The following is a 20,403-nucleotide window of genomic DNA, read 5'->3' on the forward strand; positions in this document are numbered from 1 at the left end:
TTTGGAAATTTTCAAAAGTACTGGTGTCAAAACCATCACAAAATGACCCATAAGACATCCAAAGCTGACAGAACATGATAGGAGAACCCTGAAAAGAACTATCTGCTTGGAATGCAGGCTGACATATTTGCAGCACACATATAAGCCTTCAGTGAGATGGTTGGGACACATATCAGCACAATACAGTGCATAGGATGCTGCATGATATCAGTTACTAGAGTCATGCAGCCATCCCTGAAGCTGTCAGTCTACCTGACTAATGCCAGATGCGATCTGTCTTGGTGTAAGGTTTGCCACTGTTGCACTGTAAATGAAAGGAAAGCTGTGCTTTGGAATGGCAAATTGTGGTTCTTGGTTGAGCAGTTCAGTGGTTGTGCTTGGGTGTAGTGGGTGCCTGTAGAAAGTTAGCTGCCTGACTGTATCATCTTGGCAATGAAGTTTGGCAGAAGCAGTGTGATGGTCTGGGCTATTTTTCATGGTTTGTCCTGGGATGATTGGTTATTTCGGAATACTACGAATACCAATATAGCTAGATGTTGTGGACAGTTTTTTTTTTTGGAGCATTAGCAACTAAGGCCATATTGCTCCGTGAATATGCGGTGGTCATTCCTGACCTTTCCGCATCCTCCATATTTGTTGGTGACAGGCTCGAACCCCGGTCTAATCAAGAAGTGTACTGGTGCCGAAACCAGTACACCAGTACACTTAAAATTAAAACCCTTCCCATTTCACCCATCCATTCGTTCCAAATGTTTGTCTAGTTCCGTCTTGAATTTATTTAAGCTATAAACTTCCACAACTACAGATGGAAATTTATTCCAGCAATCAACTACCCGCTGGCTAAAGGAAAACTTCTGCACATCTGTTTGACAACTGTCTTTCCTCAATTTCAGTTTATGCCCCCTTAAGTTTGTAATCTGAGCAAGAGGGAAAACCCCATCAGCACTGAGCCTGCTCAATCCATTCAAGGCCTTATACGCTTCAATCAGATTGCCTTGCACATGCCTAGTTTCCAGATGCTGCAATTTGCAGAACTTAGTCTTTCTTTGTAGGAGCACCCCTTTGTTCCCCTCACCAGTCTTGTTGCCCTTCTCTGTACTTGTTCTACCAACTCTACATCCTTCCTAATATGAGGATTTCAGACCTGTACACAGTACTCAAGGTGTGGCCTGACCATTACCTTATACAAGGGTATAATCAACTTCTTATTCCTGCTTGCAAATTCCCATATATCATTGACAAGACCCTATGACCTACTCTGGCAGCCTGTCTGCACTGCTCAGACAACTTCATATCTGACTGCACAGTTACCCCCCATGTCTCTTTCATTCTCCACTACCCAGAGTGTAACACCACCCAGTTGTTACATTTCTCTGGGGTTACTGCTACCCATATGCAGTATTTTCATTTGTCAATGTTAAACTTCAGTTGCCACTTCTCAGCCCATCTGCTGAACTTTTCCAGATCCTGTTGCAGCAGCATACTGTCATTACTGTTATTAACAACCCTACCAACCTTTTTTATCATCTGCAAACTTTGACATTAAGCTTGACATACCTTCATCAATATCATTAATAAATATACAAAACAACAATGGGCCCAAAAACCAAAAACCCTGAGGAACACCACTAATAACATTAGTCAACGTAGAGCAGTACTCATTGACCACCACTCTGTCTTCTCCCACTCAACCATCCTTTTATCCATTGTAGCAACTTGCTCTCCAATACTGCTCCAATTTGTACAGTAGTCTTCCATGTGCAACAGTATCAAAAGCTTTCCTGAAATCCAAGTATATGATATCAAAATTATATTTTGCATCCATTTCTTTGGTGGCCACATCATAATATCCAATCAAATTGGTCAGACAAGACTTCCCCTTAACAAACCTATGCTGTGTCTGAATTATTACTGCTGTCTTGTCTAGATGCTCCTGCAATGCCTCTTTAACCAGTGACTCCATTATTTTCCCCGGAACAGAAGTCAAACTAACAGGTCTGTAATTGCTCGTGTCACCTTTTGATCCCCTTTTGTGAATTGGAGATACATTTGCACATCTCCAGTCCATGGGGACTTACTCTGAGTCCAAGGATGCTCTCAAAATTATGGCTGAGAGTTTGCTTATTTCCTTTGCCACCTCCTTTAATATAACTGGATAGATCCCATGCAACTCAAGTGCCTTTCTTATGTTTAACTGCAACAATTGCTCCACCACTTTTCTCTCAGTTATTACAGAATCATTTAACTCCCTGTTAGAGTTTGATAAACATCTGGCCCTCTCCTCCTCGAATTACTCATGTGTGAATATAGATTCAAAATACTCATTTAGTTTTGCAGCTATCTAACATTGATCATCTACAGACAAACCATTGATATCAAGTGGACCAATCTGATTCCTCCTCTTCCTTTTAGAGTTTATATAAATAAATAAAGAAGTCTTTGCTGTTTTTGTTTGCATCCATTGGCAAAGATTTTTCATAATCTGCCTTCGCTTGCCTTCCTTTTTGACTTGATTACAGAAAATCTCAATCTATTGTTAACAATAGATCACAGAAATTAAACTGTAGACAAAACTTAAATCACTAAGGAAGTTAAATTTAAGCTACCCAACTTAAGCTACGCAGTTCCTGCCAAACTATCGATAACAAAGGCTATCTGAATATTAAGCTGGAGCTTTCCAAATACTTATCTAGATACAAAAATAAACTAACCTATGTGACTATAGGAATTCAAACTATATATTAAGTACAGTTTAGTATATTAAATTAAAAATAAACCTCAAAATTATTTCAAAAACTAACCTGCAATTATGAGCTTTGGAAAACGCAGCCCCACACACACTCTGATAGCCTCAATCCCAGAAATCTCAGAGAGTACAGAACTGGGTGATAATCTTGTGGTGTTAAGGTGTCAAACAGTTTGTCTGAAAAGTTAAGGATGTGCAACAAGCCAGTTTTCTAAGCACTGTGTATACCCTGTATGTACCATAGGCCAACTGTGCTTTTGAACATTGATGGGAAGTGGCAAGCGAGAATAAAGTTATCTGTAGCACTTGGATATATTTAATACAGTCCATGTTCGTTTTTCCAGAATATTATGCATTTTTGATTACTGTATAATCAAAAATGCATAATGTGTAAGTCAAAACATTTCACCTTCCATTTGGTAAATCAGTATAGGCTGCCTTTCTTGTCAATCATAGTTATTAAAAACCAGTGTAAATCAACTGCTGGGACAGAATGTCATGAACGTCAGTACATTATTGATCAGGTTGATGGATGATATACTGATCAGTAGCACATGTAGCATGCCACAGTATTCGTGGCAAACTTTACCATAAATATTTTATATATACCATTGAAAAAAAAAAAAGTTTAGTGCAATTCCACCAGTGTTGTACCATAAGGTATGAGTTGTGTGCTGACACACTACAGTGAAATGCTACTACTTTAAATATTTAATACATTCATTGCAGAAGCTGGAATAAAGTCTTCATTCTCATCCAGATGACTCTGGAGTTTACAGAAATTTTAGCAGTTAACTTATGCATGCACTGCGTAGATTTTATATGGGTGGAAATTTAAGTCTTTAGGTGTCATAAAGTTTTGTCTGAAATGTAATAAATTCTAAAATATTGTAAATATTGTTAAAAACAATGTTAAGCTTCAATAACTACAGGTGTCTGTTTTACTATTCTCTGTGCTCATAACAGAACACACTTTGCCTTCACAACAGGTTTCACTGGTATTGTAGTACTTTGAAATAAGTGATGTCTTCAAATGACATTTTCCATTTGTTAAATAACTACAGACACTGTAAGAGCAAGTAATACCTGAATTATGGAGAAACACATTTACAAGCATTCTTAGCATTAATGCAATGGTCTTTATGCTCGCAGCAAAAAAAAAAAAAAAAAAAAGAAGTCTTTGCCTTTGTCTTCAGAACAAGTTGCATTGGTATCTCACTACTTCCATATAATAGAACACTAGAACACTGATATTGGTGCTCCAGCAGTTAATGCAGGCTCATTATTTTTGAGGCACTTCACAGGTGCAGTGCCAGCATTGCAGGCATTCTCTCTGATGTGTAGTGTTGATGGAAGTGTTTCATCAGTTGGAAACAGAAAGCTTATGAAAATAGCAATCATTAACCTCAAAGATGCAGTTTCTTAGTGGTTTATAGTGTGCTGAATTGAGTTTAGCTGTTATGAAGTTATCTGAACGTGTTAAGAATAATATTGAGATACTGGTGAACCTTCCAGACTCTGAAAGTTCATCAGTATCTTAACTTTCACTTCTTAGCTCTGACTCTGGATAGAGATTTTCAAAACACCACTATACGATTACGATAAATTATCTTCTACTGTGTACTGTATATCAACCGATAAAGTCAAAAGTAAATTTTTAAAAAATTTAATAAATAAAAGCTTGTTTTTATTGTTTAACTTTATTTTAGTGTTTCTAACATATACCATGTACAAAGTATGTATTACATATTTGATTAGAAAAATTAAATTATTACAAAAATTTTTGATTTAATGAACATTTGGCAATAGCAGACACCCCTTTCCTCCAATTAGTTCATAAAATCAAGGGTACTCACTGTTCTCTTCTAGATCCTAGTAGTATTCTCTTTTAGTACTATTAGAGATATATTTATTGAAACTTGCATGGGTCTGTCTATATAAATAGATATTTTTACACTTTTATAAATGTCAAATCTCTAAATTCTCTTCTTAGAAAATCAAAATATAGAAATTAAGGTATGTCTTTTTTATGTTTTGAAATGCAGTAATAAAAAGTGTATCTTTTATCTTTCAGATGTGAATAATGTATATATTATAGACTGGAATTTAATATATCTCTTGGAGAGTTGTAAATATGACCTAAAACCAGTAGAAGATATAAAAAATGAAAATTATGAGTGTTTTTTGGATGCTGTTGTTAAGCGATCATATATTCCTAAAAATGATGCAGATGTCTATTATTCTGTGACAGAGATATGTTACATGTTGAATCCTTTAAGTAAATTAAATGGTTCCAAAAGCCATGAAACTTATGAAGACTTCTATGTAATGAAATATGGTATTTCCATTAAAAACAAGAATCAGCCACTTTTAAAGGTGCAACGAATATCATCCACAAACATGGTGAAACCTCGTTTTGATATAACGAAGGCGATGCGTGATGAAACAAGTAAAACAACTCAAAATAGACTAGCTTTTCAAGAATATTTTATCCCAGAATTATGTTTTGTTCATCCTTTACCAGCTACACTTTGGAAAAAGGCTCTGTGTATCCCTTCTCTTCTGTATCGCATTAATTCTCTTCTAATAGCTGATGAGTTAAGACAAATTGTGGCACTTGATGTGGGTGTTGGTTTATCAACTTTGACACATGATTTTAAATGGTCAGATTTTAATTTTGATATCTCTGATAAAGTATTGAAATATACTTTAGACAGTAAATGTAGCCTTCCTTGCATCAATTTATCTGTTAAAAAAGATGAAGATTGGAATGACAGACTTAAAAACATGTCATTTGAAGTGCAGCCTGACCTATCTAGTCATCCTGGGCCACATCCAGGACTTATTCTTCAGGCTCTTACTTTGTGCAATGCAAATGATTCTATGAATATGGAACGTTTGGAGACCTTGGGTGATTCCTTTCTAAAATATGCAGTATCATCATATTTATACAGTATTCCAAAAACTCTTGATGAAGGAAAATTGACATTCTTGAGGTCTAAATTAGTGAAGAATAGTTATCTCTTCCATTTAGGAAAAATGAAGGAGCTTCCCAAAAAGGTCATTTATGTTCCCTTTGAGGCTTCACATAGTTGGCTACCTCCTTGCCTCTCTGTCATTGAAACTGTTGATTATCAATCCAAAAACAGTTTTAGAGATGAAGATTTTGATGATACTAAAGCAGATATTCTTCTACTCACTAAAAATCAATTATCTGATAAAACTATTGCTGATTGTGTAGAAGCATTGATAGGAGTTTATCTCTTATCTTGTGGTCCATATGGAGCTTTAAAGTTTATGTCATGGCTTGGATTTAAGATTTTTCCAGAAGTGGATGATAGTTGGCAGAACCTGATGCTTAACTGGTTGCCACTGCCTTCTTCACCAGTTATAAGTGATAGGCCTAATCTGGAAGAATATTTATATAACATGCTCCCTGGTGTGGAAATCTTTGAAAAGAATATTGGCTATGTGTTCAAAAATAAATTTTTTTTATTACAGGCATTTACACATACATCATACTATAGGAATGAAATCACTGAATGTTATCAAAGGCTAGAATTTTTAGGCGATGCTGTTTTAGACTTTCTGATCACAAAGTGCCTATATGAAGATCCTAAGAAACATTCTCCTGGTGAATTGACTGATTTGCGTTCTGCTTTGGTGAATAATGCTTATTTTGCATCATTAGCAGTAAAATATGGGTACCACAAGCACATAAAACTCTTATCTCCAATGTTATTTGCTATAATTGAAGAATACATATCACTTACAGAAGAGTCAGTCACATATCAACATTTCAAGGTAAGTACAACTTGAATTGTTCTGGTAACATTAAATATACAGTAGTTAACTGACATAATCATTGTAATTCCAGTTAAGATAATCAAATTTTCTGAATAATTGTGATACTTGAAATCTGTTCTTTTATGAGTAAAATTCAGGTTATAGGCAAGTGAAAGATATGCATATAAATGAAAATAAAGTTTGCATAGTTACCCACAAAATAGCAACACTGTTGTATGATATTTAGTAAGAAATTTTAAGTTTGTATACAGTAATCAGATGCACAAATTTTTTATCTTATGAACAAAAATTTTTGGCAACTTAAATTCAGTTTATCAATGTGAATTCAAATGATCTTTTGCTGAACTTAGCCACCCCACAGGATATGATTTTTCAAAAATAAAATGAGTGAGAAGGAAAGAAATACATACAGCATTTATGGTAAAAGCATTTATACAGCAAGTATACAGCATTTTTGGTTTAAGGTAAAACTAGATAGTGAAACACATAGCCTGGTATTAAAAATTTGTTAGCTTAGTATAGTATAGTATTATCAATTAATCAGTAAAATATATTAATCTTGTTAAACTTCATTGTCAGTTAAATTGTATTTTTTTTTAACTAAATACATATAATGACTATAATGAAATAAAGACACATGATTTCACAAACATAACATTATTAATTAATACATATAACTTGACAGGAGATATGGAAGTTATATAACGAAACTCGGAGATAATACTCAATACTGAAAAAAAAAAAAAAAATATATATATATATATATATATATACATACAGTGTTATAACCGCATTGGGATATGAGTTTAAGGTTATAATTTTGTATTGAAATTGAATTGAAATCATAACTCAGACCAGAGCAGCAAAGCAAAAGGCTCAAGCTATTGGGAGTGCTGTGGCTCAGGGGAGAAATGAGCGGGCAGTTGTGCTCTGAATCACAGCCTTTTAAAATGAACTGCTTGTTTGTTGTTTGCAGAACAATCAGGGACAGGACATGATATTGCCAGGGGGAATGTCTTTGTGTGTACACAATGTAAGGAGTGTGAGGAAATCAGGTGACAACTCGGCATTGTTATGGGCCTATCATCATCAGCCATTTTCAATCCACTGCAGGGTGAAGTCCTCTCCAGCAACTTTCCAGTTCCTTCTGTTTTGAGCACTGGCCATCCATTTACTACTCAAAAACTCATGAATTTCATCTATCCATCTCCACCTTTGTCTTCCAGGTTTTCTTCTAGCTCCTCTTGGGTACCATTCTGTTTTTTCTTAGTCCATCTGTCATCATGTCTTCGAGCTATGTGTCCTGCCCAAGACCATTTTAGTTCTTTAGTTTTGATAAGAATGTCCTTTACTTGAGTTTGCTGCCTAATCCATGTGTTTCTCTTCTTATCTAACAGTCTGATTCCCAATATAATTCGTTCCATTCTTCGCTGTGTAGTTCTTAGCTTCTCTTCCATTCTTTTGGTGAGTGCCCAAGTTTCACTTCCATAAGTCATGGTGGGGAGTATACATTGATTCATTATTTTACGTTTCAGACAAACTGGGATATTGCTCTTCAGTATGTGACTATATTTCCTGAATGCTATCCATCAAAAATTTATTCTTCTCTTGACTTCCAGCCATTTATCATTATTACAGCTGATAACTTGTCCCAGATAAGTATATGACTCCACCTTTTCAATTACTGCTCCTTCAATCATTATTTCCCTTTCTGTGGCATACTTGTTCATCATTACTTTTGTTTTAGCCATATTCATCTTTAGTCCAAAATCCTTACTAACTGTGCATAACTGATTAAGATTTTCCTCTAATTCTTTGGGATCGTGGTTTATGACCACGATGTCATCTGCAAATCGTAAATGGTTTAGGTACTCTCCGTTCACATTGACTCCTTTCTGCGACCAGTCTAATCTTCTGAAAGCTTCCTCAAGGGCAGCAGTAAACAGCTTCGGAGATATTGTGTCTCCTTGTCGAACTCCTTTCTCGATTTTAAATTTGCTACTGTCTTTGTCTAGTCTAATAAAGGATGTAGCACTCTCATATATTTTCTTCAAAATCATAATATATGGAGTATCTATGCCTTGTCTTTCCAGTGCCCGAAACATTGCCTTATGCTGTATGGAGTCAAATGCCTTTTCATAATCCACAAATGCCAGGCATAATGGTATTTTATATTCATTTGCTTTCTCCATTAGCTGTGATATTACGTGAAGGTGGTCCATAGTTGAGAATCCTGTACTAAAGCCAGCTTGCTCTTTCGGTTGATTCTCATCAAGTATTCTTTCTAATCTGTTAGTAATGACCCTCCCTTGTGAACAACTTGTAGATATGGGATAACAAGCTAATTTGTCTATAATTTCCAATTTCTGATTTATCTCCTTTCTTATGCAGCAAAACTATGATTGCATTACTCCACTGCTTAGGCATCACACCTTTTCTAATGCACTTTGTGAAGAGCCTTGCCAGTTTTTGTGTTATGTCTCTTCCTCCCAATATTAGCATTAGCATTAGTAGAGGCATATGATGCAAGAAAGCAAGCTTATTCAGCATCAGCCAAAAAAAAAAAAACCCCACTCCCATTTCACCCCTCTGTTCGTTCGAAATACCTGTCCAGTTGAGCTTTAAATTTGTTTAGGCTATCAACTTCAACAACAAGTGATGGAAGTCGGTTCCACCAACCAACCACCCGCTGGCCAAAGGCAAATTTCCGCACATTTATCCGACATTCGTCCTTCCTCAATTTGAATTTATGCCCTCTGCGGTGATTATTCTGAGCAAGATGAAGAATCCCATTGGCATTGAGCATGCTCAAACCATTCAAAGCCTTATACACCTCTATCAGATCACCTCGCCGGTGCCTAGTCTCCAGACTCTGTAATTTGCAAAACTTAAGCCTTTCTTCGTAAAAGCAACCCTTTGTTCCATTCACTAATCTTGTTGCCCTTCTCTGTACCCGTTCCAGCAGTTCTACATCCTTCTTGAAATGAGGCCTCCAGACCTGTATAGTAATACCCCGACTTACGCGAACTCGGAGTTACGCGGTTCTTGATTTTTTCGTTTGGCAACGCTGCCGCCCACTATCTTCAAGGTCGTTTTTCATATGTTATCGATATACGGTGCGACGGTGGAGAATGAGAGCGAAAGATGAACAAAATTCAACTTTGCTGCTTTTATGTTTTTTATATCAGTGAAGGGGAAACACATTTCACCATAATAACGTAAAAACCAACACAATTCCAGCTATCGGTATAATCACAAATGCAATTAGATCGAGTTTACTACCAGTTTATAACAGATTTCACTAGCAGAAACGCAACGGGATTTTTATTGTTTTATGATAGTAACCCCTGGAAATGTGAGGTGTTAATAGTGTATCTCTGGTGGTGTTGTTTATTCAGTTGCTACATGCTCGCAGCTTTGTTTATGCGTATCAAGCGTGCCTCCTCGTTTTGTAATTGGGCTTTATTCCCTAAAAATGAGTAAAATACTTAATTAAAAGGTGTGAAAAGAAGCGTCCTGGTGAAGACACTGCAGATTCAGAGAGAAAAAGAAAAGCAATTATCGATAAACAGAGGCGGACTGGATCAAAAATTCTTACCCGGGAAAATTTATAGTGGCCTCATACTATGGTTTATGGCCAAAATCACACCGGCCCACCGGGGTTTCCCCGGTAAGGCTTATGGCCAGTCCGCCTCTGTCGATAGAGAAAAAATATGAAATTGTGAAACGCTTTGAGCGAAATGAAAGACCATGTGATATTATACGTGCTACAGGCCTAAATGAAGCAACGGCGAAAAGCACATGACAATTGCAAACTTGACAGGTTGAAAATTGAAAAGGGCTCAATTGTAAAGGGCTTAAAAATTTTAGAAAACATAGACTCCAACGAAGAACGCGTTATAGCTACAAAGCAAGGAATAAAAAAATTATTAGCTTGCTACGAAGAAATTCTGCGTGAAAAAAAGAAGTCTCTGTGTCGTCAGACGAATTTGTTAGATTTTATGAAGCCATCGACATCGAAATAACTTTTTTACGTAAGTCATTTGTTTTTTTAATACATATTTTGTATTAATATGTATAAAGAACTGCAATTTTATTAATATTTTTCTTCTAAACTAGTGTTTTTGTTAGTCCTTGGTCCCAATTAAGCAAAATTTATATATATTTATATACAAAGTTCGACTTACGCGAATTCGGCTTACGCGATTTTCGTCGGACCCACCTATCGCGTAACTTTGGGGTATTACTGTACTCAAGATGTGGCCTAACCATTGCCTTATACAAGGGAATAATCACCTGCTTATCCCTGCTAGAAAAATTCCTGTATATCATTGACAAGACACCATGAGCTACTCTTGCAGATCGTCTGCACTGCTCAGAGAACTTCATATCTGCCTGCACAATTACCCCCAGGTCCTTTTCATTCTCCACCACTGTCAGTGTAGTACCGCAGAGTTGATACGTTGCTCTGGGGTTACTGTTTCCCATATGTAGTACTTTACATTTGTCAATGTTAAACTTCATTTGCCACCTCTCAGCCCATCTGTTCAACCTTTCCAGATCCTGTTGTAGCAGCATAGCGTCAGTAGTGTCCTTAACGACCCTGCCAACCTTTGTATTATCTGCAAACTTGGACATTAAACTTGATATCCCATCATCAATATCATTCATAAACACCGAAAACAACAATGGACCCAACACTGAACCTTGAGGAACTCCACTAATAACATTAGTCCACGTTGAGCAGTGTCCATTGATTACCATTGATTTTAACAACTCTACAGTAACTTCATCTTCCCCCGGGGCTTTCCGATTCTTCATTTTCTTCAATGCATGTTCTACCTCATCAGGAAGAATGGCCTTCTCTGCTGTTTATAAGTACACTATCGCTATTCTTCAGTTTCAGTATCATTTGTCTTTCTGTATTACTGCTCATGGCTGCTGATTTAAATCCTTTGTTTTCCCTTAATGCTTGTTCTACTTTTCTTGCGTTAAATCTTCTTATGTCCTCTCTGAGTCTCTTTCTAATGGCTTGGCATAGCTCAGTATACTCAATTTTCTTCCTGTCAGTGTTTTTCTTGCTCTTCATTTGTCGTTTCTTGACTAATTTTTTCTTCTTTGGATTTCTGTTTCCCTATAGGTTTCTTGGGCTTTATCACTTTCAGAAAGTTGTAATATTCCTCGTCGATATCTTGGTCCTGAGCAGTCTGCAGAAGCTCAAACTTGTTCTTAAGTTCCAGTACATACTGCTTTTTCTCCTCCTCTGTTATTTCAAAGACCTTTGTATTATTTACTCGAGTCAGTTTTTTCCTTTCCTTTCCTACATCTATATCAAGTGTACATCTTACCATTCTGTGATCGCTTCCAACATTTATCTTATTCAGGACGGTAACATCATTCACAATATATCTTCTGTTAGTGAGGATGAAGTCGATTTCATTAGTTGTTAATCCATTTGGACTCTTCCATGTCCACTTTCTGTTCACCCTTTTCTTGAAAAAAAAAAAAAAGTGTTCATTACTGACATTCCTTGAGAATCTGCAAATTCCACAAGTCTTTCACCTCTTATTTCTTTCACTAATTCCAAAATTTCCTATAGTTCCTCTTTCTGCGCTGTTTTGCCTTTTTCCAATTGAAGTCCCCCATAATAATAGTGTAGTGGGTTTTCTGCTCATCTAGAAGACTCTCAATTTCTGTGTACATTTCTTCAACCTTTTCATCATCATGGCTCGACGTTGGTGCATAAATCATTATAATCTTTAGCTTGTACCTCTTAGAAATCTTGAGTATTAGTCTTGACACCCTTGGTTTTGTACTTTTGAATTCCAAAATGTTGTTTTTAAAATCTTTATGGACCAGAAACCCAACTCCACCTTCACTCCTTTCACTGTTTCCATTGGTGTACAGCAGATTTCCACTTGATAAACTTATAAGTGATTCATTTCTTCTTCTTGTTTCAGCCAAACCGATGATATTCCAATTCACATTTTCTAATTCCTTTTCCAGCTCTAATATCCTGTCTTCACCGATGAGTGATCGTGCGTTATAACAGGCCAAGTTCAATTTCCGTGCATGGCAGCTCTGATCCTCTCGCTGCATGAGAAATTGAAGGACAGAATGGATGCACTCGAAAGATGTAAATTGAGGGGCAAAGGTTGATGATGTTGTAGAGCAGATATCATCTTTTAAGGGCACAAAAGGGTGATATAGTTGTACATGTTGGCACTAATGATATTAAGAGTAGGAGACCAGCGGAATTACTTAACAAGTACAGGTTGAAGTTGAAAAAAAAGCCGTGATTTAGGGTTGAATTTGAAAGTGTGTGCAAATCTGCCCAGACATGATAGGAGGGAGTATATGACGAGAGCTTCGTTGATCAATTCAGTCGTGGAGAGATTATGCAAGGCTCAAGGGTAGAATTTTTCTCAGCCTGGTCTGTGCTTGTTAACAGGAGAGACTGCTTCTACAGGGAAGGGATACACTTAAATAGGAAGGGTGCAAGAATATTTGCCGATGCTTTCAAGACAGTGTTAGGTGGATCGGAAAACTGCTAGCTTGGGGAGATACATAGACTAATACATTAACAGTAGCAGCTGGCAGAGGTGAAAGAGATTCTTGCACTGCTTCTGTTGTAATGAGCAGCAGCCTGGAAAACAAGATGCAGGGAATTTAGAGACTGCTGGGAGTCATTGCAGTACAAGTAAGCACATAGGCTGTATTAGGTTAGCTAAGAATAGGAACAGGTGCATGTATACTTGCATATACACCAATGCTAGTAGTTTGGTAAATAAATTTGATGAATTTGAGGTGTTGGTCAAAACATCAAAGGATTATGCTATTCTTGGGTTATCAGAGATATGGTGTCACTCAGATATAAAACATGCAGAAATGGAATTTGGGGAGTACAATGTGTACAGGAAGGATAGACAGCTTAGGAAGGGAGGAAGGATTATGCTATTAATTCAGAAACACATAAAATCCAAGGAAGTACGGCCAGTCAACATGGCTGAACAATGCAGTGCTGAGTCAGTTTGGTGTGGGATATCAAAATCGAGAGGAGTGTGTTATAGGCCTAATGGCTCTGATGAGTATAATAAACAACTGTATAGGGAAATAGAGTGGGCCAGTAAATCAGAGAGTCTTATAATGGGGGATTTTAATTTCCCAGATATTGACTGGAATTTGTGGATTGGTCACTCACACACTAGCAACGTTTTTGTGGATTTATTGGATGATTGTTTTCTACAACAGTATCTTCGGGAGGCAATTAGAGGGAGTAATACTCTTGATCTGATTATCAGTAGTCATTCTTCATACATTAAGAATCTGCAGATAAAGAAACCACTAGGTGGCAGTGATCACAGTGTGCTAAAGTGGGATTTACTCAAAGAGGTAACTACCACCAGGGGTAAAGAGAAAGGTTTATGTTTTTGTAAAGGTGACTACGGAAGTCGGAGACAGTATTTAAATTCTATACGGTGGGACCAACTGATGATGTTACCAACAGCAAATTCAAAATGGGAAGTATTCAAAGAATGCTTCCCATTTTGAATTTGCTTTTCATACCAACTAATAAATATTGTTCAAGGTTTAGGCATAAATGGATATCAGATGAACTATTGAGACATAGACATGTGGCAGAGAAGAAAAATGTATGGGATACATATTAATTAACATGTGACACCGAAGCCTATGATAGTTTGGCAAGGGATGCAAAGAAAAACAGCAAAGAGTTCTTTACTTATGTAAACTCTAGAAGGAAGGGGATGAATCAGATTGGTCCACTTGATATCGATGGGTCAACTGTTGATGATCCTGCTCAGGTAGCTAACACACTAAATGAATATTTTGCATCGACGTTCACACATGAGGAGTTATTCAGCGAGGGGAATGCCAGAGGTATATTCAACTCTGGCAGTAAGCTAGAGAATCTGGTAATAACTGAGAGTAAAGTGGAGGAGAAATTGTTGAAGATAAATACAAGAAAGGCACCTGGGGTGGATGGGATCTATCCATTTATATTAAAGGAGGCAGCAAAGGAAGTAAGCAAACCCTTAACCATAATTATGGGAGCTTCCTTGGATTCAGGGGAAGTACCCATGGACTGGAGATGTGCAAATGTGACCCCAATTCACAAAGCAGGATCAAAGAGCAACACAAGTAATTATAGACCTGTTGGTTTAACTTTTGTTCCTGGAAAATTAATGGAGGCACTGGTTAAAGAAGCACTGCAGGATCATCTAGACAAGACTTCAGTTATAGCTCAAACACAGCATGGTTTTGTTAAGGGGAAGTCTTGCCTGACCAATTTGATTGGATACTATGATGCAGTCACAAAAGAACTGGATGCAGGGAATAACTTTGATATTATATACTTGGATCTTAGAAAGGCTTTTGATACTGTTGCACATGGAAGACTGCTGCACAAACTGGAGCAGTGTGGCATTGGAGGCAAATTGCTGCTATGGATAAAGGGGCAGTTGAGGGGGAGAAGACAGAGAGTGGTAATCAATGGACACCGCTCATGGTGGACTAATGTTATTAGTGGAGTCCCTCAGGGTTCAGTATTGGGTCCATTATTGTTTTCTGTATTTATAAATGATATTGATGATGGTATATCAAGCTTAATGTTCAAGTTTGCAGACGAAACGAAGTTTGGCAGGGTTGTCAAGGACACTACTGACACTATGCTACTGCAACAGGATCTGGAAAGGTGGAGCAGATGGGTTGAGAGATGGCAAATGAAGTTTAACATTGACAAATGTAAAGTACTACACATGGGAAATAGCAACACCAGAACAACGTATCAACTCTGTGGTACTACACTGACAGTGGTTGTGCAGGCAGATATGAAGTTTTCTGAGCAGTGCAGACGGGCGGCAAGAGTAGCTCATGGTGTGTTGTCGATGATATATAGGAATTTTTCTAGCAGGGATAAGGAGGTGATTATTCGCTTGTATAAGGCAATGGTCAAGCCACACATAGAGTACTGTATACAGGTCTGGAGGCCTCATTTCAAGAAGGATGTAGAGATGCTGGAACGAGTACAGAGAAGGGCAACAAGATTAGTGAATGGAACAAAGGGGTGCTCTTATGAAGAAAGGCTTATGTTTTGCAAATTGCAGTGTCTGGAGACTAGGCACCGGCGAGGTGATCTGATAGAGGTGTACAAAGCCTTGAATGGTTTGAGCATGCTCAATGCTGATGGGATTTTTCCTCTTGCTCAGAATAATCACCTGAGAGGGCATAAATTCAAATTGAGAAAAGACAGATGTAGGATAGACGTGAGGAAATTTGCCTTTAGCCAGCGGGTGGTTGGTTGGTGGAATAGACTTCCATCCCTTGTCGTGGAAGTTGATAGCCTAAATAAGTTTAAGGCTCAGCTGGACAGGTATTTCGAATGAACAGCGGGGTGAAGTGGAATTGGTTATTTTTTATTATTTTTTTTTTTAATTTTTTTTTTTTTGGCTGATACTGCATAAGCTTGCTTTCTTGCATCAAATGCCTTTACTAATGCTAATGCTAATAGATATAAGCTGGTCTGCAACCAAGTCACATGCCGACCGGGCTAGCCGGGTGGGTAAAGTGCCTGCCTGGCAACCCAAATGTCGCGGGTTCGAATCCCGCCTCGGGCTTGTATCAAAGTACCGCAAAAACCTTGAGAGTTGCATTATGGCCACAGAAGCCGATGTGGCAACAACTACCAAAAAAAAAAAAACCAAGTCACAAAGGAGAAGGTTAGGCAGTCTAAGGCAGATTACGAGAAATATTTGGCAAAGGATGCAAAGAAAAACAGCAAAGAGTTCACTTATATAAACTCTAAAAGGAAGTGGGTGAATCAGATTGGTCCACTGGATATCAGGTAGCTAACAAACTAAATGAGTATTTTGCATCTACATTCACACATGAGGTGTTATTCAGGGAGGGGAATGCCAGAGGTAAATTAAACTCTAGCAGTGAGCTAGATGATTTTATAATAACTGAGAGCAAAGTGGAGAGGAAATTGTTGAAGATAAACATAAGAAAGGCACCTAGGGTGGATGGGATCTATCCAGTTATATTAAAGTAGGCAGCAAAGGAAGTAAGCAAACCCTTAGACATAATTATGAGAGCTTCCTTGGACTCAGGGGAAGTACCCATGAACTGGAGATGTTCATGGGTACACTGGTTTAAGAAGCTCTGCAGGATCATCTAGACAAGACTTTAGTCATAGTTCAGACACAGCATGGTTTTGTTAAGGGGAGTTTTGTTGAGTTTGAGAAGACAGAGAGTGTTATTCAATGGACACTGCTCATCGTGGACTAATGTTATTAGCGGAATCCCTCAGGGTTCAGTATTGGGTCCATTGTTGTTGTCTATATTCATTGATGATGGATGTATATCAGGCTTAATGGCCAAGTTTGCAGACGATACAAAGGCTGGCAGGGTTGTTAATGACACTAATGACAGTACGCTGCTGCAACAGAATTTAGAAAAGTTAAGCAAATGGGCTGAGAGCTGGCAACTGAAGTTTAATATTGACAAATGTTAAGTACTGCATATGGGAAGCAGTAACCCCAGAGTAATGTATCAATGTAACAGAGTAATGTATGGTAGTACTACACTGACAGAAGTAGAGAGTGAAAAAGACCTGGGGATAATTGTGCAGGCAGATATGAAGTTTTCTGAGCAGTGCAGACGGTCTGCAAGAGTAGCCCATGGTATCTTGTCAATGATGATATACAGAGATTTTTCTAGCAGGGATAAGGAGGTGATTATCCCCTTGTATAAGGCGATGGTCTAGTCACAACTTGGTTACTGTATACAGGTCTAGAGGCCTCATTTTAAGAAGAGTGTAGAGCTGTTGGAGTGAGTACAGAGAAGGGCAACAAGATTAGTGAATGGAACGAAGGGTTGCTCTTACGAAGAAAGGCTTAAGTTTTGCAAATTACAGTGTCTGGAGTCTGGGCACCTGTGAGGTGATCTGATTGAGGTATATAAAGCCTTGAATGGTTTGAGCATGCTGAATGCTGATGGGATTCTTCCTCTTGCTCAGAATAATCGCCTGAGAGGGCATAAATTAAAATTGAGGAAAGACAGTTGTAGGATAGATGTGCGTAATTTTGCCTTTAGCTAGTGGGAGATTGATTGCTGGAACAAACTTCGATTTGTCGTTGTAGAAGTTGATAGCTTAAACAGATTCAAGGCAGAACTAGACAAACATTTGTAATGGCTGGATGAGTGAAATGAGAAGGTGGTGTGTGTGTGGTTTTTTTTTTTTTTTTTTTTTTGGCTGATGCTTTATAAACATGCTTTCTTGCATAATTATTATTATCATTAAGCATATGGTGCAAGGAAGGCTGAGGCTTTTGCTGCACCAGCCAAAAAAAAAATTTCTAAGTTATCCTAGGAGAGAGAGGAAAAGTAGAAGAGAATCACCAAGGAAGAGAAGAATGATGATGTTCAGCTCGGGACCCTGGGTGTGCCATGCCCATACTCACCAGATGTGAGCCCTTGGGGTTAATGTGTCCTTGCTAATTTCCATTTTTTGTTGCAATGTTAAAACTATGCATTTTCTTTTTGTTCACATTTTACAGTAAAAAATTGAGAAAAATAATAAATCACACATTTTTGGGCCAATATTATTGTTACCTAATCTGGAGCTAAACTAATCTGAAATTCTCTCATGGTTTCTGAGAAAACCCAGTAGTCTCTGTGATATTTTTCTAAAGCACATTTCTGAAGGTCACATAGAATTCTAGTGGCCACAACCAAAAAACAATTTACAGTTTTCGGTTTATTGGGGTTTTTGTTTGTACAGTCTGTTATAAACGGGTTGTAAACTCAGTCTGTCTTTCACTTATTATAATAAAAATTCAATTTGCAAACATGATCACTATAACCGGTGTTTACTGTACTACCTTAAAAAAAAAAAATGAAGGAAGGTCAGGCTTTCAAATTGCTCCAGATAACTGACAGTTCTACTGTATATGCATAATATGATCGTGTAACTCAATAAAAAAGAAATCATTATATGGTTATTAGTTTGTCAAATAACTGAATGTTTAAAGAATTCTGTTTTGCAACATATATGCTCAATATGATAATAATATATCTATATATACAGGGTGTCTCAAAAATATTTGTACAAACGTTTAGGGGAGGTAGGTAACATCTAAAGGAATGTGAATCGCATAGGAACCCATAACCGGAAACATCACTGTAAGTTGGTACATGGCGCTGTTCATCAGTTTGGGAGAGGGAAAATTTCTCAAGCAGTAGTTGCCGCATGAAGAGTATGCATCAATATACGAACTGTGAGCTGCCAAACATGCACCTAGTGTATGGATTAACAGAGGGGCAATGGACGAGCCACTCAACAAATTTATGGAGAACGCTTCCCAGGCAGATATGTACAGGACCACCATTTGTTTGCGCATGTGCATCAAAATTTGTGTGATTATGGGTCATTTAGAGGTAACAGGAGTAGTGCGGGCAGACCACGTTCGACGTGAACTCCCGCCATGGAAGAAAGTGTGTTGAATGCCGTCCTGAATAATCCTACTACCAGCACACATGCTGTTGCCTCTGCCTTAGGAGTGTCTCATTGTAGTGTACAGCGTGTCTGGCACGACGATTCCTTTCATCTCCAAAGAGTTCAGTTACTGCTCCCCCAAGATCATCCTGCACATGTGGCTTTTGCGCAGTGGTTTCTCCAAGAAAGTGTTCAAGATTTGAATTTTCCAGCCTATGTTTTGGTCACGGATGAGGCTTATTTCACTCAGGAAGGCTTATTCAATCAGTACAATGCTCATGTGTGGGCTCATGACAACCCACTCGGTGTGCTCCCCCATGTGGACAACATCGCTTCACAATAAATGTGTGGGCAGGTATGGTCGGTGACTGCTTAGTCGGCCCATACCTGTTACCATCCCGCACGAACTCCGCTAAATATTGGATCTTTGCTGAACAAGTTCTACCAGGGTTACTTGACGATGTTCCAGCAAATGTGAGATGCAACATTTGGTTTCAACATGACGAGGCGCCTGCCCATTATGGAAGGTGTGTTCGTGACCATTTGAACAGGCATTTTGGGCATCGATGGATTGGCCGTGGTGGACCCGTTGCCTGGCCCCCACGCTCACCTGATTTATCGAGCCTTGATTTCTTTCTGTGGGGCCCTCAAATCTATCGTGTATGAATTGCCTGTGGAGACGGAAATGGATCTCGTGGCGAGACTCGTCGCTGCTGCTACTGTCAAAGAAACTCCAGGTGTGTTCGACCGTGTCCGCCAATCCATGCTGCGTCGGTGTCACGCATGCATTGCGTCTCATGGTGGAACCTTCGAGCATCTGTTGTAACATCATGAAATGCATCCATCTCGTACTCCATTGTTAATATTATGTGAAATAAATGTTTGCCACTAATTACTGTCTTGTGGTTTCTGCTTCTTGTAATTTCTGCTTCTTGTGCCTCTGCTACTACTTTCCCGTGATGTTTCCGGTTATGGATTCCTATGGGATTCACATTCCTTTAGATGTTACCTACCTCCCCTAAATGTTTGTACTAATATTTTTGAGACACCCTGTATATATATCTTTTGTTTTATTTCTAGGAATATGGATATTATTTAGAGGAAGAAGAATGTGAAGAATTAGATGAAGTTGAAGTGCCCAAAGCTCTGGGTGACGTGTTTGAATCTGTAGCAGGAGCTATTTATTTAGATAGTCATAGGTCACTGGATGCAGTTTGGAACGTTTATTATCCAATGATGAAGCTAGGAATTGGTAAGGCATGATATAACATTTCTCACATAACTGTATGTTAGTTATTGGGTTTTTTTAATAACATTAGTACTGGTTTTTTTTTGT

General features: G+C 38.0%; 1 protein-coding gene across 1 annotated transcript in view; it reads left to right on the top strand.

Moving 5' to 3' along the window:
• LOC150084878 (endoribonuclease Dicer-like) overlaps window positions 1-20,330 on the top strand; it is a 156,646-nt gene extending 136,316 nt beyond the window's left edge. The window contains exons 9-10 of the mRNA XM_090376376.1: window positions 4,821-6,550; window positions 20,148-20,330. Coding sequence (XP_090232502.1) covers window positions 4,821-6,550; window positions 20,148-20,330 — 1,913 coding nt within the window. The remainder of the gene's footprint in view (window positions 1-4,820; window positions 6,551-20,147) is intronic.
• Window positions 20,331-20,403: the final 73 nt, after the last annotated feature.

Source organism: Mastigoproctus giganteus, chromosome 6 (genome assembly GCF_048544385.1).
Source record: "Mastigoproctus giganteus isolate SK-2022 chromosome 6, ASM4854438v1, whole genome shotgun sequence".
Classification (NCBI taxonomy): Eukaryota; Metazoa; Arthropoda; class Arachnida; order Uropygi; family Thelyphonidae; genus Mastigoproctus; species Mastigoproctus giganteus.